Source organism: Danio rerio, chromosome 7 (assembly GCF_049306965.1).
Source record: "Danio rerio strain Tuebingen ecotype United States chromosome 7, GRCz12tu, whole genome shotgun sequence".
Taxonomy (NCBI): domain Eukaryota; kingdom Metazoa; phylum Chordata; class Actinopteri; order Cypriniformes; family Danionidae; genus Danio; species Danio rerio.
The window spans coordinates 25,099,796-25,124,176 of record NC_133182.1 but is presented as its reverse complement, the minus strand read 5'-3'; the positions used below and the strand labels follow the sequence as shown (position 1 = coordinate 25,124,176).

The following is a 24,381-nucleotide window of genomic DNA, read 5'->3' as shown; positions in this document are numbered from 1 at the left end:
TAACTTAATTTTAGACGTTACACAAACAGTTTTAAGCCAGTTTAACATAATACAAGTTCAACTGACTAATAAGGTTAATCTAATTTAGCTTGCAAATTCAAGGCAACCCGGAATTTTTACAATGTATTTAATACAATACATAAAAACACTAACCCATGACAGAACAACCGAACAACAGAACACAGAAGTACAAATGCACATTAAAGCAAAATATAACTTAGTTAGTCAGGTAATGCATGAATAAAAGTGAATCATAAATATAATTATAAAGTAACATTGTTTTCGTATTACCAGAAAAATACATTATTCTGACTATAGTGTTATTGTCAAATATTAGTTCGACCACATTGTTAAAACATTATAGCTTATGAATAGTGAAAATCAATTACACTCAAACTTCAATAACTATTTAATCGACAGGGGTCACTGCTTATGCTTGCATTTCTTCCAATGCATTGAGGTGTTCTAATATCTGTCGCCTTGTTTTGTTCATTATTGATTCATCTCATATCATGATATATCTATGCGTGTAATGTGTGTATTACTGTATGCTTCCCTACGGTATACCACAGTCACCCTTTGTCCGTGTGTGTGTTTATATGTTAAGCACTGTTGTTTAAAATCTTCATGTTTTTATTTCTTACATTGCTCATTTAAGTTAAAATTATTACATTTTGTTTCTATTCTTTTATTTTCATATTTTATTGTAGTTTTTATTTGTCCTCCTATGTCAAGCTTTCGCAATATTTTCAGTCATGCCAATAAAGCAATTTTGAAATGAATTGAATAGAATTTTTCCCAACCTCTCCAAAGCAAGCATGTTTACCAGATCTCCATACCAAATTAGGTACATATTCAGTTTTCCAATGATCCTTTAGGCAATTACCATACCAAATAACATGGCTTGTCTTTCATATTTATTAAACATCTCTACGTTATTAAATATCCCAAGAACAGCTGTAAATGGACATGGTTCAAGATTTTCTTAGTGATCAACTTTCAACTCTCATAACTATTATTAAAGTCCAATCAAAACGAATGAGTCATGAAGCTCTGACGCAGAGAAATACATTTGGACCAAAAAAACGCCAATGTTATGAGAACATAAAAGCCTGCGTTACTTCCTTACATACAATGGACAGCAACAGCACAACTCTGCGTTCATATTTCTTTTGGTTTGTTTGGTTGTTCCTTATTCATTATTCTCCAATATCCGCCTGCTTCCCAGGAGCCATGCAGGCAGTCGCGTGAGAGGAATACTAACTAAAACTTTCTCTAAACCGCTACTAAGCACCTACTTCACCAGCCTGACAACCTGAATGGAAGATTTCCTGGCAATCTCTGGAGTGAGAAGTTGAGAGAACAAGGAGATCAGCGTCTCCGGGCGCCTTTGAGTCAAAATGTCACAGCACAGCCCGAACCCGGTACATTAGACGAAGACTTACCGGAGTGTTGGGCCGATGCAGTTGGTGTCTGTGCTCTCAATCTCCCGCAAGATTCGCTCATGCTCCGCCGCGATCTCCGCGCTCGCCATCTTCCATATCCTCGCGAAGCGCACACAACACACGCACAGCGCCCAGAGTGAGAGAGGGGGAAAATCCTGGAGCTTTTACTTCCGGTATAACTGCTGAACAACTGATTACAGAGGAATAAGTTTCAGAGTTAACAAAGGTAAACTGGATTTGCTAGTACAACTTTTATGAGTATATGTTGATGACACATTTTTCATTTTAAAAAAAGTTTTACATTTTGATTGTATTGGGTAAAAAAAAATATAAACAAAGAAACAAAAATGATGCGAGTTAATGAAGAAAATATGTGTTTATATTTGTAAATTAAAATATTTTACTGTGAGAGAATATTTATGCTATTTATTTAACCTGAAAACCACCCGCAAAAAGCAAAACACAAACCCTGCATTGCAAAACAGCGACATCTAGCGGTTTGTGTACCATGATAAATACCGTTCATTCTGGGCATTTAATAAATAAATAATAATTATTGCATTATCACTACCATTCTAGTAAAATCTAAAAGCAAAGCAATGCAGTAATCAATGCCAATTTAAAAAATCCACCATTCATAATGAACTCAGCTGGAAGACAAAAGCTAAATAATAAAATAACTTCAACTCATCAATATTTCATTTGCATGCATTCATTTATTTGGTAGCCATGTAGCTAGTGGGGCAATGCTAATCATCCATTATTTATTAGCACTGCAGGGTAAACATACATGTTTTGTACGTATTACAAACTACATGACTAAACTTGTAGTCAGAAAAAAAATACACTGGTTTTGGGAGATGTATTCTAAACACTTTTAAGGTTGCGGCCCTCCAGGAATTAAGATTGGCATCCCTTTATTAATCTGGGGACACCACAGCAGAATGAACCGCCAACTTATCCAGCAAATGTTTTACGCAGCGGATGCCCTTCCAGCTGCAACCCCATTACCCATTTCACCTATAGCGCATGTCTTAGACTTGTGGGGAAAACCGGAGCACCCGAAGGAAACCCACACCAATACAGGGAGAACATGCAAACTCCACACAGAAATGCCAACTGCGAACGAGCGACCATCCTGCTGTGAGGCGACAGCATTACCCACTGCGCCACCCTATTAAAAAAAAAAATTTGTACAAAGTAGAATTTTTATTAAAGTAAATTAAATCAAGAAAATTTGAATTATATATCATAATAAATTATGAGCAATTTACTTTCATTGTGTTTGAATTTGTAATCAGTTAATTCAAGCCGTTATCTGACTATTAATGTGTAAAGGATATTGAAACATTAGTCATTTATTGAATGTGGGCATTGAAATGTAACATCATTTTATCACAAGGGTTTTTATTAATCTGGTTACTAAATCCAGAATGCTTTGCACTGTTTATTATGAGGTTAAATAAAGATTCCATTTGTTTTAAATAGGCAGGGCAACATTTATTTTTTTAACGTTGAATTAAAAACATTTGTGTTGTTTGTTTGTTTTAGCAATCTGCTTACTTTTCCCCCTTTGATTTGGTGATTATTTAATTTTGGCACTAAACCTTTTAAAATCCTTATTGCCCCTCTATTCCACATAGCACGGTATGTTGCCAGATTGAGTTGTTTTGAATTTGATTGTGGGGGTAAAAAGGCATGGGCGACTTGTCAAAAATGTGGGCAGTTTTGAATCGTAAATTTTATATGCAACTAATTTAACAAAACATAACTGTGTGCTCCTATTCCATTCAGTTAGTAGTGACCAGTGCATAGCGCAAACCGCGTGGGCCCAACCGCAGGAAAATACTCTAGTATTATCTCCACAGTATGGGTAAGAGGGGTAGTGTTAACTAGTTATGTAATTAGGTTACTTTTTTATTTAATCCAAATTAAATAAAATAGTAATCTAATATTTTGGGCTTTTTGCGTTTGGGCGGGTTTTGGACAGCTATTGGGCTGGGAAAAGTCACCTATATCTGGCAACACTGACGTTATACTGTCAGTGAGGAAGGCAGCAGAAATACAAACAGAGCCAGTCCTCCAAACATTGGGACACAGATCACCCGGAAGACTGCACGCAAGACGGTAGGTAACTACTGCATTCCGTAGGTAACTCGATAGTTGAAATATCTGTAATTGAATAAAACAAAACAAAAAATCGACGCTAAAAGCATTACAACTCAGGACTGAAAACTCAAAAAGTAAATAACCTGTTGCGTTTCGTTGCTATAACTTCATTTTACGATCCTCAAAGTTGTAAACAGAAGTTTCCTGTTGATTTTAGTTTTTGAATTTGAACGTGTAACGTAATAATTGTTAAGGTTGCCATGCCACCATACAAAGATCGACGAGCATATTCAGCTTTTAGCGTGTTTGGTTTGTTGTCGGTCAGGTGTAAATAAAGCAGGTTAGTAGTTTTCTAAAAATAAAACTCATCTGTGCCACTTTACATTATAGCGTTAAACCAGTGTGAAACTGAATTTAGACCACCGTAACGTTTTCTTGGTGGTTCACGAAGCTCCACAGAAACGTGTTGCTTGTATTAATCTATTGCTATGGTTGGTACATCTTTACTAGCGAATTAAAGGGATAGTTCACCCAAAACTGAAAATTCAGTCATTTTCTCACCCTTCACTTGTCGCAAAGCTGTTTGGGTTTCTTTCTTCTGTTGAACACAAAAGAAGATATTTTGAAAAATGCTTAAACCTGTAACCATGGACTTCCATAGTATTTTTCAATGGTTACAGTTTCAAACAATTTTCAAAATAACTTATTTTGCATTCAAAAGGGGAAAAACAACTCATAAAGGTTTGAAATCACTTGAGGCTAAGTAAATAAGAGTACATTGTCATTTTTGCGTTAACTATCCCTTTAAGATTTCAAATTCTTTGAGGACAACCAGTTTCGTAACGCCTTGGCTTATAATATTAGTTTAGTAGCCAATGACTCAATTTACTTGAATGGGTTAATCACCCTAAAATGAAAATCTACTCACCATATACTCAGTGGTTTCTGATTTCAAACTTGCATTTCCTTCTACTGATTAAAAACAAAAATAAAATATTTTGAAGAATGTTGAAAACAGTTAACCATAGACAAAAATAAAAAACATTATGGTAATCGATGGCTACCAGTTTTCAACATTTTTCATAATGTCTTAAAAAAAGGAAGAAACTCAAACAGGTGGAGGGTGAGTAATGGGGTGAACTGTCTCTTTAAACTTAGACATGATTACATTCAAATGCAACTGCTTTTTTTTCTTTCAGTTCAATCATGGCACATATGTTTAATATCTCTGATGATTCAGAGACAGAAACAATGGAAGACAGTGAAGACTCAAGCCTGGATAAACACAAGAGTGGGTCGGCACAGAAAAAGCAGCACCTCACTGTTCCTGATAGGCTGAAAGGTGAGTGAGTCTCAAGGGCTTGTGGGATAGTTACAAGTACACACGTCATTTTTCTTGTATCCTGGAGACACACAGCACTGCTAACCACAATTACAAGACATCAGGCTATTGCAAAGTATGATGCATTGCTCAAAAGGGACTCAAATCAGAGTAATATCTCCTATGGATAATCTCTGTAATTTCATTGGTTTGATCTTTTAAATCCAAATGAATCATTTAAAATTATTTAATACTTGCAGTGTATTCTACTGTGAGGTTTGATCTGAACATTTAATATCATTGTAGGAGAGCAACTGGGCAGACAGAGGAACCTCTCGATGAATGAGGAGGACTTGCTGGAAACTGGAGTTGCAGAAGATCCTCATATGCTTGGGGATCCTTTCAGGCCGAGATCCCGCTCAGCTCCTCCTGCTTTGTGGGCAGCTAAGAAATACGGCCAACAGCTGAGAAGAATGAGTGATGAGTTTGATAAAGGGGTGAGAAACTATTATTTGGTGCCATAAAAGGAGCAGAGGAAGGTTTGAATTATGAAAGGAATATGCTCAAGGTGCATTTAGGGATACTCATTTCGGTTAATTTTGATAACCAACAACTGCCACTCATTAACTGAATATTAACGGTTAACTGGTCAGATTAGCATTAAGTTTTATTTAATAATAAAAAATAATTAAGGTGTCTGTTTTGTGTCTGACACAAAATACTGATTTGTTTTAACGCGGGAACAATAGCATACAGAACATCAGAACAGCACATCTTCAAGCACCTGCAGCGTTTCCAACAGGATAGAAAAACAGAACTAAATAAAAAGAATAAAATAAATAGTCCTGCCCTAAATATTTTTCATTTAAATAACTAGTTTAGATTACAAAATGAAAACAATGACTGAATTTAATGATGTTTATTTTTTCCCGTCAATTAAAAATAGCAAGTTACCTCAAATCGATCGCTCCAAGGAAAATAAGCATTTAATCAATGGAAACCCTACCTGTTTTTATTTGATTGAGGACTGAAAAAGATGCAACTGACATAACATGTTTTTTCTGGTCAGAGTTGACTTTTTTTTTCAACTGCAAGCACACAGCGTGCAACGACAAAAATCCAGGGCACCGCAAAACGTTCGCAGCCGTTTGTAAACCGTTCAAAAGATGTCCCTCTCAACGCAAAAAGCGCATTCGCTGTGATCAGCCCCTTATGCAGCCAAAGTTTTAAAATTAATAAAATAATATTTTTTAATAATTTAACTGATACCATTAATCGGTTAAAAATGCACATTTTTAGTTAAAAGTTAATCGGTTATTATCAGCATCTCTAGTTTTATTGTAGCAATCGTTCACTTAAAGTTGCATATTAAGTAATCAATTTGCTTACTCTGGTGTTGCTCCATTGCCATATTACACCTTTCTTTAGATTTCAGACCAAAAAATAAAACATTTTTAAGAAGATTTAGTCTAGTTTTTATGAGGCGAGTTGTTAGCCCAACCCTGGTTAGCCCAGTTGTTAGCCCAATCTGGAGGACCAGGACATACATACAAGAATACATACATGCATGCATGCACTACGGACAATTTAGCTTTCCCAGTTCACCCATACCGCATGTCTTTGGACTGTGGGGGAAACCGGAGCATCCGAAGGAAACCCACGCAAACATGGGGAGAACATGCAAACTCCACACAGAAATGCCAAATGACCCAGCCGGGGCTCAAACCAGCTACCTTCTTGCTGTGAGGTGACAGCACTGTGCCACCCATGTGTCATGAATAAATTTTGGTTTATTTTAGCCAAACTGCATCTTGTATGTGTGCACATTGCATATGACATTTCTCTGATACTTTTTATTTTTAAACAGTGCTGATTGCTTTTCACTGCCCATATATATATATATATATATATATATATATATATATATATATATATATATATATATATATATATATATATATATATATATATATATATATATATAGACAATGACACTTTAAATTTTGCTTTTGTAGTCAAAAATATATTCTTTGTGTGAATTGAAGCTTTTAAAATAGTAAACATGCTCGTTAAATTCATTTGTTTAGTTAAAAATTGAGAATTAATATGTTTTTTTTTTTATCTTTTAGCAGATGAAGAGAGTAAAAAGTGCAGGAACTGCGCGTCAGATGAGTCAATCGCCCAGCTGGTTGGCATTTCTTTGGAGTCACAAAGAGTCTGATGCGGAGTCGCGCCCCGCAGAGTGACTGACAGTGAATGACTGATGGATGAAGACAGAAAAGAGAACTACTGTACATAACAATTGATGGCAGAAAATAAGGGTGCTCTGCTTTGAACAGAAGACATAATTCCACTGACTGGTTCTAAAGTCAGGAGCTGCACTGGGACCCTTGACTATTGAATAAGGCATGATCTGTTTCTCACTGGCAAGTGCAATGGCCACGAAGACAACAAAATGGATTTCCTCAAGCTCTGGGATTATTATGCAGTAAATTTTATAAATGCGAATGTAAACTTGCGCAAAGCACAGACTTTCTTTCAATCTGCCGTATCGGTTTTAAGATGAAATATGTTCCAATACATAAACATTAAAAACATTAGATATCATATCTAACCGTATTTTAGACAGTCAGCTGTACAAAATCTGGTTTTACTGTGAAGGACCTTTGGACTCTTCAAAGGCCCAGAGTTATCGTCATCTCAGAGTCATAAAATGTCTTGGAATTGTCCACACAAACAACAACACCAATAAGCACAAGAGCCCAGACACAAAGATGGGTAAATACCCTAGACAGCAGGAACAGGGGACACCATCGTTGCTGGTATTACTTGAATATGACAGATTTTAAATGCCTTGTAACTTTTTTATGAAGACAATTATTTTACTGTGATGTAATTTTTTTTTATTGTTTGTAACCAATATATTCTAATAAAAACCTAATAAACTACTTTCAGCATTGTTTGTTATTCTCATAAATGTAAAGTCCACACACTGTTCTTCATGTTGATAGTACATAGCAGTGTCTATTAAAATGACTTTGCTCACTTGTGTATTAGTCATATTCCAGTAAATTGTTCTGGCATAGAAGCAAATGTAAACAGAGCCTAAACCTGAGCATACAGCTTTGACATTTCAGAGTAGTCCAGTTAAGTGGATTCTGTATTGCAAGTTGTTAATGGATAAGTTGCTTCCAAATCTGATTTAAGCAAGAGTTACAGTACCAAGCTAATCATAAAATGTGGGTTATGTTGTGTGCTATAAATCAGAAATTGGAGGAATTCCTCAGCATTTGTAAATCAATTCTCTCAATTAAGAAACTTGTGTGGGATCCCAGCAGAATTTCTCCCCACAGTCAAGAGCGGAGAGCCTTTCCATGTCCTCCTCGCTAATCTCAAAGTCAAACAGACGCCCATTCTCCTTCACGCGTTCTGGCTGAGATGATTTCGGCAGAACAGCAATGCTCTGTTGTACAGCCCACCTCAGCAACACTTGGGCTGGTGTCCTACCGCACTCTTTAGCAATTTCCAGAACAACAGGGTTTGACAGAAGAAGCCCAGTTCCAAGGGATGAATATGCCTGAAAACACACCCCTCTAATCTTGCAAAGACCCCTCAGGTCATTTTGGAGCAGCTTTGGGTGAAACTCAACCTGAAGAACTGCCGGGGGGACTTTACAGCTCTTTAACAGCTCCTGCATGTGCTCTACTGTGTAATTAGACACTCCAATGGCCCGAAATTTGCCCTCAGAATAGAACTCCTCTAAAACTCTCCAGCTTTGAGCACGGTTTTCAGGATTTCGTTTATCCCCGACGGGCAGCCCCTGGGTGCCTGGCCAGTGAATAAGATACAGGTCAATATAGCCCAGTCCCAACTGCTCCAGGCTCTTCTGGCAACCATTCCTGGCTTTGGAGCCTTGATCTTTAGGACCCAGTTTACTAGTAATGAAAACATCTTCTCGTGAGAGGCCATGCTTGGGCAGCAGGCAACGGAGGGCATGACCTAGATGTGCCTCATTACGATACACTGCAGCAGTGTCAAAGGCACGATAACCGGCCTTTAAAGCAGCGTCCACAGCACTGTAAGTGTCTTCTTGACCCTGCAAACGGAAAGTGCCCAATCCCAACAGAGGCATCTGAATATCATTGTTGAGCAGTACAGATGGTTGAGGGTCAGTCATTATGAGAGAAGCAGGAAAGCTTTGGAGACTGTGGAAACTCTAGTGCAGGGGTGCCCAAACCTTTTTCCTATAAAGGGCAAAAAAGCAAACTAGATTGAGGACTGTGGGCGTGCATATATTAAATTTGCCTTGGGTAATTTCCTAATTTTCCTGTAATATTTAACAATAACTAGAAAAAAAACTCTACTAATGCAGTATCACTTTTAAGATTTTATAATTAACTTTTTTTATAATGAACAGTAAAACATAAACAATCCCATTCATAACACAATGGAGTTCAATGCAGAATACACTAATCAAACTGCTCCTGCCTTTAACTTGATCTACATGTTAAGAGACCCTATTTACATTTTAGAAGTCTGATTTATTTACAACATTTAAATGAATTCTGATTGAAACCTTTAATTGTAGTTCTTTGTTTTATTGCTGAGCAACAAAAAACAAACAAAAGGTTACGTTCAATGTAAAAATGGCAATCTCTGTCATAGGCAGTTGCCCATCATGAATGGATAGTGGGTCAAATCAAAGATTACCATGCATGGGCCAACTTTGGGCATCTCTGCTCTAGTGCATGAAGATGTATAATGATGAAACAAAGGCTTTAGATTAAATAAAGATAATTTAATTAAAATAAAGGTAAAACATGCATATTGCCTAAAATTGTGGAAAGAGAAATTATGCAAGGTGAAGTAACAAAACATATCCACTCGAATTAAGAATGGATTGAAGAATAAACAGGGTGTCTGCTGGGTCACGCTCTGTGTCAGCCTTTTTAATTTAATAAATTTGTATTTTTGGAGCCTTGGTGTTGCCGCCTTTGATTTACATTTAATTTGTCTGCTGGGTCTTAAAATGTCTAAAATTTAGTTTTTTGTATTTTAAATATTGTGCTGTAGGTCTGAAATCATTTTTAACAGATCTTAATTTAGCTTTTTCCTAGTAATGCTACTCATTCGGGCCGACTTTCATCCAATCACCAACGATACATTTCAGTAAAACCTTATTTTTTATATTTATACATTTTTATTGACAATAAATACAAATCACAACAACTGTTACAGCAACTTTCCCATTAAATTCCTTTATCAGGGTGTGTTTAAATCTGTATAATGTAATTCTTAATGGTATAAAAGGGTCTTAAAAGTCTTAAATTTGACTTAATGAAGCCTGCAGAAAACCTGGATAAACAAGCATATTTTAATTAGAGTATGAAAACTAAAGTACATAAATAAAATAAGAAAATGTTTGTTAGACTATGCAAACTAATGCAGATCACCTGCAATCACTTGCAAGTACATGAAAAGTGCATGAAAACAAAATGCAACACATCACTGCAATAAATGGTCTAACGTTACAATTAAATGGAGGGGGAAGAGATAGAATGAGAGCATTTTATATTCAGAGACATAAACTCACCATGCAGGCTTTCTGGAAATGAAAAGACAAACAGTCAGCATACGACTTCAAAACGGTCAAGGTCCAGTGATCTGTTCTGTAAATAACAATGTTAATTTATCTATGTTCTACCTGAAATATGTAGAAGATAAACTTTGCGATACAGTCAGTCTTATCAATGTCAGCGGCAGGTTTACAACACGCTCAACCTAACTAGATCATGTGACAATAAAAGGGTGGAACACATTTGCGTGAGGTCAGAGGAACTCTCATCACCAGCGGTAACGCGCTTTAATGGATAGGACACTTGACCAATCAGAGTTTTTTGTCTTAATCTGAGGGCGGAGCGGGACATCTGACTGAAATATTCGCGCTCTAACATACAGCCAGCGTAGAATACTTGAGTCATTACGGTAATTTACACTTACATCTGGGTAAGGTTATTCATTAACCATGTCCTTTCCATTTAGTGACGTTAATTAAACTAAACGTTTTTAAATTGGTTTAAATTTAAAACATAATTTACAGAGATTTGCGGTATTGGTAATTTGTTCCAACTAGCTACAATTGTTTAGCATTCTTGAATTCTGTAAACTATTATTTTATTTCTGTAAACTGTTTTAGTTCCATAATGTATATTTTTCGAATTTTTGAATTTTTTTCCAGTGGAGCATTTGTTATTAACTATGGCAATCCAGGCTTTTACCTTCCCTTTACCCGAGACCAGGTTTTTCCTGGCTGAACAACGTGTTTTCAAATTCAAGATAAGACGAGGAGACATGAGCAGGCAAGACCATGCAAGTTTATATGACTTGTTTAAAATACAAAGTATGCTGTCTTATTCTGATTATAACTTTATATACAAAAAAATCAATGTCAGCTTTGGATATTGTCTTGCAGCATTGATGAGGAGGACATGCTGGATGGGGCGCTAGTCAGTGAGGAGCTGGAGGTTATCAGGACCTGGATTATCATTTTGGATTTGATTTAGTAAACGTTGGGAAGATTTAATTGGTGTGATTTTTGTTTTGCAGAATGCTGTGCGGGCGGTTTTGGCAAACTTAGATGATCTTCATCCTTTCACAACTCAAAATTTCAACATTTTTCCTTGTAAGCTTTTCTTAATATAAGTGAAAGGGACAGTCTGCCCAATGTGACCAATCTGTCATCATTTATTCACTCATATTGTTCCAAACCAAAATTACTTTAGTTCTTCTGAGTAACACAAAAGAAGATTTTTTTATTATAGATGTCAGCTTTAGTTACCCTTAGATAGACAAAGACAGAACTTTTTTTAACATAATCTATATCTAACAGACAATAGAGTGCCATAGATGTTTGGATAACCAGATGGTCAGTAAATGGTGACAAATTAAGTAAAGATATGGGTAAAATCCTGTTACATTGTCATTCAGTAAAACAGTTATGTAGAAAAAGAAACATTCTTATTAATATATTTACTAAGTACGTATTCAAATATAGAATGGCAACACAGTGGCTCAGTGGTAAGCACTGTCACCTCACAGCAAGAAGGTCGCTGATTTGAGTTTCGGCTGGGTCAGTTGGCATTTCTGTGTGGAGTTTACATGTTCTCCAGTGTTTGTGTAGGTTTCCTCCGGGTGCTCCGTTTTCCCCTACAATCCAAAAACATGCAGTATGGGTGAATTGAATAAACTAAATTGGCCGTAGTGTATGTGTGTGAATAAGTGTGTATGGATGTTTCCCAGTACTGGCTTGCTGCTGGAAGGGCATCCGCTGTGTAATGCATATGCTTGATAAGTTAACGGTTCATTCCACTGTGGCGACCCTTGATGAATTAAGGGACTAAGCCGAAGGAAAATGAATAAATGAATAAATAAAATATACAAAATAAGGTCATCATTCATTCATTTTCTTTTTCGGCTTAGTCCCTTTAATAATCTGGGGTCACCACAGTGGAATGAACTGCCAAATTATCCCTTCCAATTCAACTATGCCCTTCCAGCTGCAACCCATCACTGGGAAACACCCATACACTCATTTATACACATACACTACGAACAATTTAGCTTACCCAATTCACTTATAGCGCATGTCTTTGGACTGTGGGGGAAACCGGAGCACCCGGAGGAAACCCATGCGAACATGGGGAGAACATACAAACTTCAAGGTCATGGTTTAAATTCTTATATTCATTTTAAATAACTGAAAATGTTTTGCTGACAAATGGGTACAACCTAGTGGTCTGAAGGATAATGGCAATGTTAGTTTTAAAATAACAAGGAGTATGAGGACTAGGGCTAAACAATATTTCATTTGAGCATCGATATCGCAATGTGTGTATCTGCAGTAGTCACATTGAAATAATTTATACAATGATGACCAAGTTATTTTATGTTTGATTGTTAAATTTCTGTACCTGAATACTGTTAGACTCCCCAGGAAACCATATAGCACTGTTTATTATTGGATTTTTTTTTGCTCTGTCGTATATTTATATTTGCTTGTAATTTATATTTTATGCACTGCATAGAAAAGAACTTGTCACCCTAGTCGATCTAATTTATAATTAGATAATTTAAAATTTCCAAATAGAGAAATTCAATTAATCTGAAGAATTTATATTCATATCGAAGCAAAACAAAGTATCGCAATGTCAGATTTTTCCAATATTTTGCAGCTCTAAGTACTCAGCACTGTGCTCCTTAAATACCAGTTTATTATGTCATCAAATCATTTGTGTCCTTAATATGCTTGTCAATGTGTATTTGTTAAGATATATTAAATGGTGTTACACGAAGACATGTTTTACCAAGTGTCTTCTGTAAAAATAAAAAAGCATCATAGTCATTTTATTGCTCAGAAATGGCTAATGTTAAAAAATTATGTCATATCACAATTTTATTGTTTTGATATCTTGATATCTTTGTCCCACAGACAAAAGGAAATGGGAACAAGTGTCCAAAATGAGGTTTACGAAAGAGGGTCAAGACCTTATTCCATATCCCTTCCTGATAACACTGTATGTGGAGTATCGTGAACCAGCCTTTCAACACACAGGTGGGAGCCCTCTCTACTACACTTCTATACTACACTAAACCATCTCTTCACTACAATACATACTTGAAAAGGTTTGTTCATCCAATAAGTGAAAATCTGTTAATAATTATCCTGTTGTTGTTTCAGTTCCAGGAGATTTTCATTCATCTTCTGAACACAGATTGAGTAATTTCAGATGGAATCTGAGAGCTCCCTTATCCTCCATAGACAACAACTGTCCAGAAAAGATGCCAAAACATTGTCAAAACATTTCATGTGACTTCAGTGGTTCAACTTTAATCTTATGTAGCTCGAAGTTTTATGCACCAGAAATACTGTTTAAAAAAAATACTTTGTTCATCTGTCTTCAGCATGAGATTAGGGCTGTGTGATTAATCGAAATCAAATCACAATCGAAATTTGAAATGTTTCTAATTGCGATTAGCTAAATCGCAAGAGGCTGTGGTATGAAATATACATATGTATTATTTAATTTCCCCCACCCAGAGCAAATGCATGACTGCTGTCTGGGATAGTCTCACTAGCCAATTGAGTGAGCACACTTTCGGTCTGCCCAATCAGATTTGCGCAACCGAACTATGTGGAACGCCCACAATAAAAACAAATAATAAAGCGCGGACAAAGTCACAGACATCAAACAAAAACAGTTAATTTTGTAAGAGCGGTCACAGAATTGTTGCCACGGCTTATAGATTATTGAGCTGAAGCTTGACTACAAAATTAAATCGCGAATCAATTTGTAATTGTAATATTCTTTAGAACAATCACAATTAGATATTTTACCTGCTTCGCCCAGGCCTAGTATTACATTCAATACGACGCTTGTGTTTTGCACTGCAGACTATAATCCGCTTGTGAAGTCATGATGTATGAAATACTGTTTCTGGGTGCCGCCACTTGGTTATATATATATATATATATATATATATATATATATATATATATATATATATATATATATATATATATATATATATACACACAGTTGAAGTCAGAATTATTAGCCCCCCCCTAATTATTAGACCGCTTGTTTGTTTTTTCCCCAAATTTCTGTTTAACTGGGAGAAGATTTGTTTAACACATTTCTAAACATAATAGTTTTAATAACTCATTTCTAATAGCGGATTTATTTTATCTTTGCTATAATGACAGTAAAAAAAAGTTGACTAGATATTTTTCAAGACACTTCTATACAGCTTAAAGTGACATTTAAAGGTTTAACTAGGTTAATTAGGTTAACTAGGCAGGTTAGGATAATTAGGCAAGTTATTGTATAACAGTAGATTGTTCTGTAGATTATCGAGAAAAAAAATAGCTTAAAGGGGCTAATAATTTTATCCCTAAAATGGCTTCAAAAAATTAATAACTGCTTTTATTCTAGCCGAAACAAAACAAATAAGACTTTTTCTACAAGAAAAAATATCATCAGACATACTGTGAAAATTTCCTTGCTCTGTTAAAAATCATTTGGAAAATATAAAAAAAAAAAAAAATGAAAAATTATAAGGAGGGATATATATATACACACACATACACATACGTACATACATACATACATATACATATATATATATACATATATATATATATATATATATACACACACACACACACACACACACACATACATACATACATACATGCATATATATATATATATATATATATATATATATATATATATATATATATATATATATATATATTGTGATTTTCAAAAGTATTACATCGCTTTATAAACGTTTATTATTACCATTTGATGAGCCTCCCCGTATAGTTTGTTATAGCACTTGGACCCGGAAGCCACTTCGCATGTCATCACACTTAACAAGCGGATGGCAGTGCATTGTACTGTCTGTAACGAACACACACCTTGACAGGGAGGGATGAGGGAGCTCTATGATTTCAAGTAAATAATGAAGATGAACGAAGGTCTCAGAGAACTAAAGAGACATCAGAATGACTCTTTAATAATGCAATCCATGTTTTTGGGTGAACTAATCCTTTAAATAAACTTTATTCTTGTTTAACAGTGACAAACACCAGTGACTGGAACACAGCGGTGAGTATCCTCATTTTTATTTTGTGAATTATTTAGTCCTGTTGAAATTATTTTGTGGTTAATTTCTTAATTTAACATTTCAAGCTGTCAATCATTTTTTAACATCATGTGTTTGCATCTGTCACAAGCTGACTAAATTACGCCAGCCTGATTTCACCAAGCAGGACATGTTCCTGGATTAACATCTATGTTGATCCTGGAACAACATTCCAATCAGCCAATCAGAATTAAGAGATACGTTTGCAGTTTATGTTAAGTTTAGACTTACGGTTAGGTTTAGGCACTTCCACATGATTGTTAGGAATAGGCCTTGATTACATTTTCGAACAAAATGATGTTCCATGATCAACATAGATGTTAATACAAAATCATGACGTGTGACTAAATTAAATGTCAATGCACACAGGAGACATTTCCTACAATGAAAAGAGCACAGTGTGCTTGTGAGCCATTGAAGATGCACCAAACCACTGTGATGGATCCTCCAGAAGAGGGCAATATGAGCCAACACAAGCAGAATAAACTAAGCTCAGAGGATTTACAGTGCTGTCAGTAAGTTTGGTAGATTGTGTCTTTTATGTATGCCAAATGAGCTAATGACTCTTTCTTAAGTGTCACGTGTCTTTAAGATATTTATGTTTAGAAATTACTATTGCAACACATGAAGTCTCGTGTCAGGCTTCCACAAGGCCTTGCTGGATGCATTGTGAGTCAGAACAGAAATGCAAATAATATAGCAAATAATATATGCAAATGAGCTACTAATAAGAGTAGACTAATGTGCTCATGACACAGTAAACAGATGCCAGTCATCATTGATGATGAATCCAGGTCATCACTCAACCCATGCAATCGCAAGATAGTGATTCTAAATAAATTACACGGGATTTTTCTGTCAGACAGACGCGAAGCAAGAAGACATTTGTGGGAATTTCCAGTTTAAGGGATGCTTGATAAGATTGTTGACCCGAGTGAAGAGTTATTGAGTCATATGCAGTAGTTATGAAACTGCCTGAGCACAGGGCGCCATCTCAATGAAGCTGTCACTCAGTCAGCAGGCATAACATAATAATTTAGCTGTTAAAATAACATCCCATCTCATCCAATTCCTCCGCATAGGCAGAGATGCACAAATCAATAAGCTAGCGGAGAACCCAATTTGACGTGTACTTTTAATCCCGTCATGTCCTCATTTTGTTTGTGGTGGGCGATGAGAAAATTATGATGTTGCTTCATTCTGGCGAGGCCTCCAGTAATTCAGTGGAGTTTACACAACTCGCCTGGTGCAGAGTCAGAAATAGATGGCTTTTCAAAGGGACTGTGTGTGTGTGTGTGTGCGTGTGTGTGTGTGTGTAAGCCCCGGGGCTGATGTTCTTGCAGACGTGCCTCAAACAGGTTGTCTTTTGTTTTTATGTTAAACGTGCTGGAAAAGGGAACAGGAATTGAATATGTCATAAGAAATAGAACAAATAGATCTTTCTCCTTATGTGTCTCTTTCAGGGAGTCCCCTTTTTCGGCCATTGGTGCAGAAGCGATGGTTTGTGGCACTAAGGTTAGTGTATGAATGTGTGTGTTGGGGAGCCAGTTTTTCTCTCCATCACTCACTCACACACACTGTCTCAATTGTTAATCATCTTTGATTGCCCCTGCAGGGTGCACAATCTGACATATTAGCTCATTCGGGTGGCATAAATACACTATTATGTTAATTATAGAAGCTGATAAAAATACCTGTTTCAGGTACTTTTTATTTGTGAAACCATCCATCATAGGCAGTTTGATCATGCTTGTGTTTTGCTTTTGTTTTTTTTTCTTCTTTAGATTCATGCTGATTCAGATGCGACTTGTCTACAAGAGCCAGAAGTGTGTGATGGTAAATTGCATATTCAACATGTCAGATTTTCCTACATTCAGTGCTGTTATTAGTCATCAAAGCACTGCTTTTTTGTTTTTGTAGAATGAAATAATTGATTCAAATAAGTTGTCCAACAAAATAATCACAAACTACAAAAAGAAAATATGATTTTATGAAAATGCTGATGTCATGCATATTGGCTGTTCGATCTAAAGGCATGTGCGAGAACTTGACAACATAACAACAATGGCAGACTGCAGGACTTTCTGTTGCAACTCAAGATGCCAATGACATTGCACTTACAGTCATTAATGCAGATCCATGTGAACGGGATCATTTTGACAAAAATTATTGTCTGTATGTGAAATTATTCTAAAACACAATTAAAACAGCTCAATTTTTAGTACATAGTAGCTTTTTTGTACATTTATCCAATATAATATTAATTAATAAGTCCTTACATTTATGTTGCATTTTTCTGGACACTCAAAGCGCTTTACAAATTTTTGGGGGGAATCTCCCCATTCACCATCTGTATGCAGCATCCACCTGGATGATGCAACTACCGCCATTTTGCGCCAGACCGCAGACAACACATCAGCTTATTGGTAGAGAGGAGACAGGGTGATGAAGCAAATTATGATTTGGGGATAGTTAGGAGGGCATGATGGACAAAGGCCAGTGGGAATATTTGGCCAGGATGCCAGGTTTAAAGCCTTACTCTTTTTTTTTTTTCATCCTGGAACTTTTAATGACAACAGCAAGTCAGGACCTCGGTTTAACATCACATCTGAAAGAGGGCACTCACTGATCAGTATAGAGTCCCCATCAATATATCGTAGCGTTAGGATCCACACAGACTGCAGATTGAAATACACAAAGTTCAGTCTTACATCCTTTCCTTCTATGTTCAGACTTTGCAAGTTTGGACTTTATAACGTCATTTGCATCGCCCTGGCTACATCATCTTAACAATAAAATGAAAACATGATATAAGGAACTGCCTATTTTCATTTTGATATTTAACAGACACCATAAATGTTAAGATATCGTGTAGTTAAATATTTATCTGACCGTCATCGTCACTGTATTTTGTTTTTATAAAACGGAGACTGTAACATTACTACCTCCTTTCATTTTCATTAAAAATACTAAACTTACCACTCTTTTGTTTAATATCAGTTTTAATAATCAACGATGTCAATCAATAATGCAATAAGTTTATACAATATAGGAAATAAAGGCAAGCAATCGCTTAATGTGCAGAATCAGTCTATGTAGTTACAAAAATTAATATATAACTTATCTTTGCACTCAGCCAAAACACGTTCTCTGAGAACAATAGATTAAAAATACCAATGAGTCGTTAGATAGAGACATTAAATGAATTAAATATCATGTTTAATAACTTAGTGAGATGACATTCAACGGTAGATACTTGATAAAGTGTCCGATGTGCGCTGCTCTCATCTAGGGAGGTGTGCTCAAAGCACCTGCTGACTGCCTAGAGCTCAGACGCACCTATACGCTGCAGCGCATGCCAGACTGTGTGTGTGTGGTCACGTGATGTGCATTTTCAGCAATGTAGTGTGGACTGAGATCTTTTCAGAAACGCTAGATGAAACGCCAGTGTGGACGTGGACTGTTTTTATTCTAAAACGCCATTTTTAAACTAAGACGTATTAGTATAAACGGGGCCTAACACCACTTCTGGCAGCAACCTAGCTTTCCCATGTGGTCTCCTATCCAGGTACTGACCAGTCGCAGCCCTGCTTAACTTCAGTGGGCAACCATTTGAGAGTTACAAAGCGCTAGCTGCCAACTAACATGTGATTTTACATAACATTTGACCAGAAAAAAAAAAATTTTCATGAAAAATGAAAAGTTTTTCATTGCCAAAGCTTTAGTAGATTTAAAGTGTTTCAGAATTTGTCTTTGAGTAGTTTAAACATAGTAAGAATTGATTTAATATAATGATTTTAATATGATGTGCTTTTTACATCTTGTTTAGCTGCTCCTAAGAGTCACGATTCAAACTCAGGACAGAACAGTGGGATCATTGCGAGAATGGCCAGGTAAGAAATCTTTACTGAGATATGATTTAGATTTGCAATTTGTCAATATTGCATCACACCAAATATAATAGTTACAATTATGATTGCTTTCAGTCACTTTACGAATCTGCCCCCTACATACCCCCCACCCCAAAAAAAGAAATTAAGCCATTAATGTCTATGAACGAGTTCTATGAGTCTGAGTTCCTCTTGATGTTCTTTTCACAGCTCACTGTTTCCCTTCTCTGTGTTCTTCAATAAGAGTTCTGCAAGGTAAAAGGTTCAAACACTAAAAGAGCTCTCACCTGTTTTATCAAAAAAGCAGCAGTTTCGTGCTTCTACAAGACTGAGAAAAGTACCATTTGTTCAATTCTGAAAAACATATCAATAATGGTTCAACCCGTGTTCATTTGCATTGGATGAAAGTGTTTCAAATACATACCAACTGTTGCTTGGTTGAAAAATCCTTTTGTTGCATGTCACTCTCACTAAGCCTGAAATTACATTGTATGTTCTGTCATGTGTGTTCACCTAAATAGAACATGGAGGGTTTTAGTGTGTGCGTGTTTTTGCAGTGTTCACTTAATAGAGTGTGTGTGTGGCAGACCACTCTCAAAAAGGTGAGGTCATCGGCCAAGGCTAAACACGCCTGATCCTCTTGTCTCCCATTGCTTCTGTCTGTCTCTACTAATGATGACAGGATCAAAGGAGAATTAGCTGATGCTCTCTTGAATCTGTCAAAGACTTATAACTTTGGGTTCATGACTCAAAAAAAAGCCTAGATTTATCTCTCTTGTGTTTATTTGCAGAGTTTACGTAAAGTCGTAACCTGGAAACCATGATGAATCAGCTTAATACATTAATTAATACATCCGCTTGTACTTTAGGTGTGTATAGCAGCTGCCAAGACAACAGGAGAGGACAAGGTCTCACGTTTTTCACTCGATGGGCTGATTATATTAATATCTCGACCTTTAAACCCCCGTGTCAATCAAGCTCTGAATGTTTTCTAAAAAAAGCCAGCTCTGTATACATCTTAATATCTCTGTATAATTACACTCCTTCCTGTGACAAAAGCTGAGGAGACCTGGAGGTATGAATCATGCTGAGCGGGTGAGGGGTGGGGAGGTGGGAGAGAATTATGAATTATGTCATCCATTCCATTTCCAATGACTTAATGAATTGTGCGTGTTGGAAAGTGAATGGGTTATTAGCAGTTTGCAAGTGTAGTCAGCAGCCGGGAATGCATGTTTGAAGAGTTGCATGATTTTCTCTAATGGTTCCTTTTACTCAGCAAGGACAGAAATAACAGACTACTTTTGCATTGTTGCAAAAAAAAAAAAAAAAAAAGGCAATTCATTTTCTTTCTTTTTTTTCTATTCTTCAAAAAACATAGTAAAAAATATGCATGAAAGTGTTCAAACAAAACCATTGATTATAATAAAAGAACTCCATTAACTTAAGTTGATGTTTTTGGACGGTGGGAGCAAACCTCGGAGCCCGGGGGAAATCCAAGTGAGCATGGGAAGAACGTATAAACTTCGGACGGAAACATCTGCTGGCTTAGTAAGGACCAGAAGTAGTGACGTTCTTGCTGTGAGGCAACAGTGCTAACCATTGGGCCACCGTGCTACCCATCTAGGAAAGGAGGAGAAGTAGGGGTGGAAGGGGGGATTCTTTAAAACGAAGATGGCTGTTATATGGAACTTAGGTTATTTATAGTGGCTTAGGAGTCATCTGATTGATAAATCATAAGTAGAATAATGCGGGGCCAGCTGCAAGCAATCATAAGCATGTGATCCTCTCGAAATTAGTTTATAAATAAACTTCACAAAAGTAAATTTTAACAAGAATACAAAATAATAGCCTAAAAAAGTACATAATGCGGTAAGAAGTTAATGGAGACTTGTTTCTTTTATTGATAGCATATAATTAAGAAGTATCATACAAATGAAGAAGTAAGTGACTTTCCTAATATCTTTTGATGTTATTGGCAGCTTTGGTTCACTCAAAAATGAAAATTCATGTCATCATTTACTCATGCTCTGGGTGTTCCACTCCTGTATAAATTCATTTGTTCTGCTGAACACAAAGGGAGATATTTGGATGAATGTCAGTACCAAACAGATCTCGGGACTCTATAGTCAACCAAAGCCTGAGTAAACGATAATTTTTGGGGTAAACTATGCCTTTAATAAAAGTTCTAAAAAAGGCACAACAGAACCTTCCTTGACAAATGCAGTGCTGTTTCACTCTAAATAAATCTGAAATAAAAGGTCTGTGTAAATAATCTACATGCTACTTCAGATCAAGCTTTTGTAGAAACATCTGCTGTGCAAAGACATTTATCCATACTTATTTCAATGTAACAGAGAGTGTCTTACTGCTCGAAATGAATTGATGTCAGAGCATCCAGAAATTCACAGTGCTTCACTTTTTCCACATTTTGTGGTTAGAGTTTTGTTTCCAAATGTATTACATTCATTGTTTTCTCTAAGTACATAAAATGTTTGATTGAAATCTTTGCAAATTTATTTAAAATACAAAACAAAATTCAATTCATCTTTATGTCTAGAGCACTTTTACAATGTAGATTGTCAAAGCAGCTTAACATAGAAGTTCTAGTACATTGATACAGTGTCAGTCCAGTTTCCAGAGTTGAATTTCAGCGTGGTTTGATTTTCACTGCTTCAAGTCTAAACACTGAAGAGCAAATCCATTGATGCATAGCTCCACAAGTGCCAAAACCAAGCAAGCCAGTGGCGAGAAACAAAACTTCACCAATTGATAAAAGTGAAGAAAAAAACCTGAAAACAAATACATAAGTATTTACAGCCTTTGCTCAGTACTCTGCTCAGGCACCTTTGGCATCATTTACAGCTCCAAGTCTCTTTGAGTATGATACTCCAAGCTTGCAACAACTATTTATTTCGAAAACTATTTTCACATTTCTACAGAGGTGTTTAATTGGGTTCCGATCTGGGCTCTGGTTGGGCCACTCAAAGACATTTATTGAGTTCTCCATAGCCACTGCTTTTGTAAACTGCTGTGTGCTTACGGTCAGTGTCCTGTTGAAAAGTTAACCTTTTTTAAAAATGGGATTCACATCATTTGAAATAAGGCTGTAACATGAAAAATGTGTAGTACACTGAAAAAAAAATGCTTTTCTAAGAGTTTTTGTCTAGTTTCTAGTCTAAATATGTGCAAATTCATAAATCAGGATGCATTTTCTAGACCAGTATAAAAAATGTCTTGTTTTCAGAAATAATGTAAAAATTAAGTGATTTTTTTTTCTTAAAACAAGCTAAATAATCTGCCTACAGGGGTAAGCGAAATAATCTTATTTCAAGGTGAAAAAAATATATTATTTTACTTACCCCACTGGCTGATTATTTTGCTCGTTTTAAGGAAAAACAAACTTAATTTTTTCAATGATTATTTAAAGCAAGACAATATTTTTCGCTCGTCCAGGAAATGCTTCCTGCATAAAAGACTTTTTAAATATTTGTTCTAGAAACAAGACCACTTTGTTTTTGCACTGTTCTTTCTGAATGCACTATAACAATTTGACATACATTGTGAAATATTTAATTTTAAAAAAAGAGGTATTAAGGTAAAATGTTTTTGAAAAACAATATGGTGAATTTCACACCTTTGTGGAAAAGATCAGTTGTCACTGGTCAAGAGTCATTCATATAAAATCATTTTTTAATTCACTAGTTTGACAAATGTACCTGTGCCACCCAGAATTACTGTATTCTGTATCACTTTAATACATATGCCAATTTTGCCTACAACATCTGCAGTGATTGACACTGACACTGAATTAACTGAATTATAGCATCAGTGTTTAGTACTTGGATTTACAGACACTTGTATGTAAACAAAGACTGGAGTGTGAGAGCTTAAAGAACATGCAAAGGCTCATGAAGTTCGGTAACCATCAAAGAATAGGGTAGGAACGGAATAATAGCAAGTGCAGTAAAGCAGTGAAATAATGTTAATGTAGAGGCCATGGGGAGGGTCCTGTTACATGCATGAGGACATTGGTAAGTGGGTGTGACTATACTAGAAGCTGAGGGCTCCGTTTTACCTGCACTACATATATGTGCTCTGTGAGGAAGAACAACACCTGGCACCTGTCTGAGCTCTGCACACTTCATCTCTGAAGGAAGATCCACATCTGCAGGTAAACTTTACTTGTTTCCTTTAAAATTTTTGGTTTGGTACTTGGATGTCTTGGTTTGAGATGATGAAGAAATGTAATACTGATTTCTCTGTTATCTACTATCTACAACTCCTGACAAAAAAAAAAAAAAAACTTTTAAATAACATTTCACTCAGGGACAAGTTATTAATATTTATATATCCCTGCATTCATTCATTTCTACCCGCTTGTATCTTCATGCAAAATTCTGTATGCTTGCTAGAAATTGATGGATATACATTTAAATGTAATGTATATAAATAGGTTTGTGTGTGTGTTTATTCTTATGTTTTAAGTATTATTTATTCTGTATTGGAATTAAACTTTCATACATGTACAGCTGAAGTCAGAATTATTAGCCCCCCTGAATTATTAGACCTCGCTTAATGTTTTCCCCAATTTCTGTTAAATGAAGAGATTTTTTTTTCAACATTTCTAAACATAATAGTTTTAATAACTCATTTCTAATAACTGATTTATTTAATCTTTGCCATTATGACAGTAAATAATATTTGACTAGATATTTTTCAAGACACTTCTATGCAGCTTAAAGTGACATTTAAAGGCTTAACTAGGTTAACTATGCAGGTTAGGGTAATTAGGCAAGTTATTGTATAACGATGGTTTGTTCTGTAGACCGTCTTAAAAAAATAAGCTTAAAGGGGATAATAATTGTGTCCTTAAAATGGTGCTTAAAAAATCATAACTGCTTTTATT

At 35.9% G+C, this 24,381-nt stretch overlaps 4 protein-coding genes across 18 annotated transcripts in view; 2 read left to right on the top strand and 2 right to left on the bottom strand.

The window, feature by feature from the left end:
- The window catches only part of exoc6b (exocyst complex component 6B), a 159,894-nt gene extending 158,292 nt beyond the window's left edge, over nt 1-1,602 (bottom strand). For 3 of the 4 annotated variants that reach the window (XM_073907141.1, XM_073907142.1, XM_073907143.1), the window contains exon 1: nt 1,446-1,583. In XM_073907141.1, the coding sequence (XP_073763242.1) occupies nt 1,446-1,534 (89 nt within the window). In that variant the 5' untranslated portion in view covers nt 1,535-1,583. Of the gene's footprint in view, nt 1-1,445 lie in introns of all 4 variants that reach the window. The other variant, NM_001076730.3, reaches the window with a different exon arrangement.
- badb (BCL2 associated agonist of cell death b) lies at nt 1,134-7,823 on the top strand. 6 transcript variants are annotated; one of them, XM_073907046.1, is made up of 4 exons: nt 1,134-1,671; nt 4,754-4,896; nt 5,182-5,372; nt 7,008-7,823. In XM_073907046.1, the coding sequence occupies exons 2-4, from the start codon at nt 4,761-4,763 to the stop codon at nt 7,119-7,121; spliced, it is 441 nt and encodes a 146-aa protein (XP_073763147.1). In that variant the 5' UTR covers nt 1,134-1,671; nt 4,754-4,760; the 3' UTR covers nt 7,122-7,823. The 6 variants fall into 6 exon arrangements, with proteins under 6 accessions (XP_073763147.1, XP_005172362.1, XP_073763148.1 ...); XM_005172305.6 differs by having other exon boundaries at nt 7,005-7,823; XM_073907047.1 differs by lacking the exon at nt 1,134-1,671 and adding an exon at nt 3,489-3,894.
- Nucleotides 7,357-10,714, bottom strand: zgc:101765. Of its 2 annotated transcripts, XM_073906458.1 has the most exons (3): nt 10,580-10,714; nt 10,469-10,544; nt 7,357-9,119 (listed from the first exon to the last, which is right to left on the bottom strand). In XM_073906458.1, the coding sequence occupies exon 3, from the start codon at nt 9,050-9,052 to the stop codon at nt 8,186-8,188; it is 867 nt and encodes a 288-aa protein (XP_073762559.1). In that variant the 5' UTR covers nt 9,053-9,119; nt 10,469-10,544; nt 10,580-10,714; the 3' UTR covers nt 7,357-8,185. The 2 variants fall into 2 exon arrangements, with proteins under 2 accessions (XP_073762559.1, NP_001006056.1); NM_001006056.2 differs by having other exon boundaries at nt 7,756-9,119; nt 10,469-10,714.
- majin (membrane anchored junction protein) lies at nt 10,570-23,646 on the top strand. 6 transcript variants are annotated; one of them, XM_068222596.2, is made up of 12 exons: nt 10,570-10,860; nt 11,114-11,234; nt 11,348-11,399; nt 11,482-11,557; nt 13,364-13,486; nt 13,613-13,651; nt 15,520-15,548; nt 15,955-16,100; nt 17,049-17,100; nt 17,370-17,421; nt 19,415-19,478; nt 19,686-23,646. In XM_068222596.2, exons 2-12 carry the CDS (start codon nt 11,134-11,136, stop codon nt 19,732-19,734), a joined length of 783 nt encoding a protein of 260 aa, XP_068078697.1. In that variant the 5' UTR covers nt 10,570-10,860; nt 11,114-11,133; the 3' UTR covers nt 19,735-23,646. The 6 variants fall into 6 exon arrangements, with proteins under 6 accessions (XP_068078697.1, XP_073764528.1, XP_021333820.1 ...); XM_068222594.2 differs by having other exon boundaries at nt 10,765-10,881; XM_073908426.1 differs by lacking the exon at nt 10,570-10,860 and adding an exon at nt 10,874-10,990.
- Nucleotides 23,647-24,381: the final 735 nt, after the last annotated feature.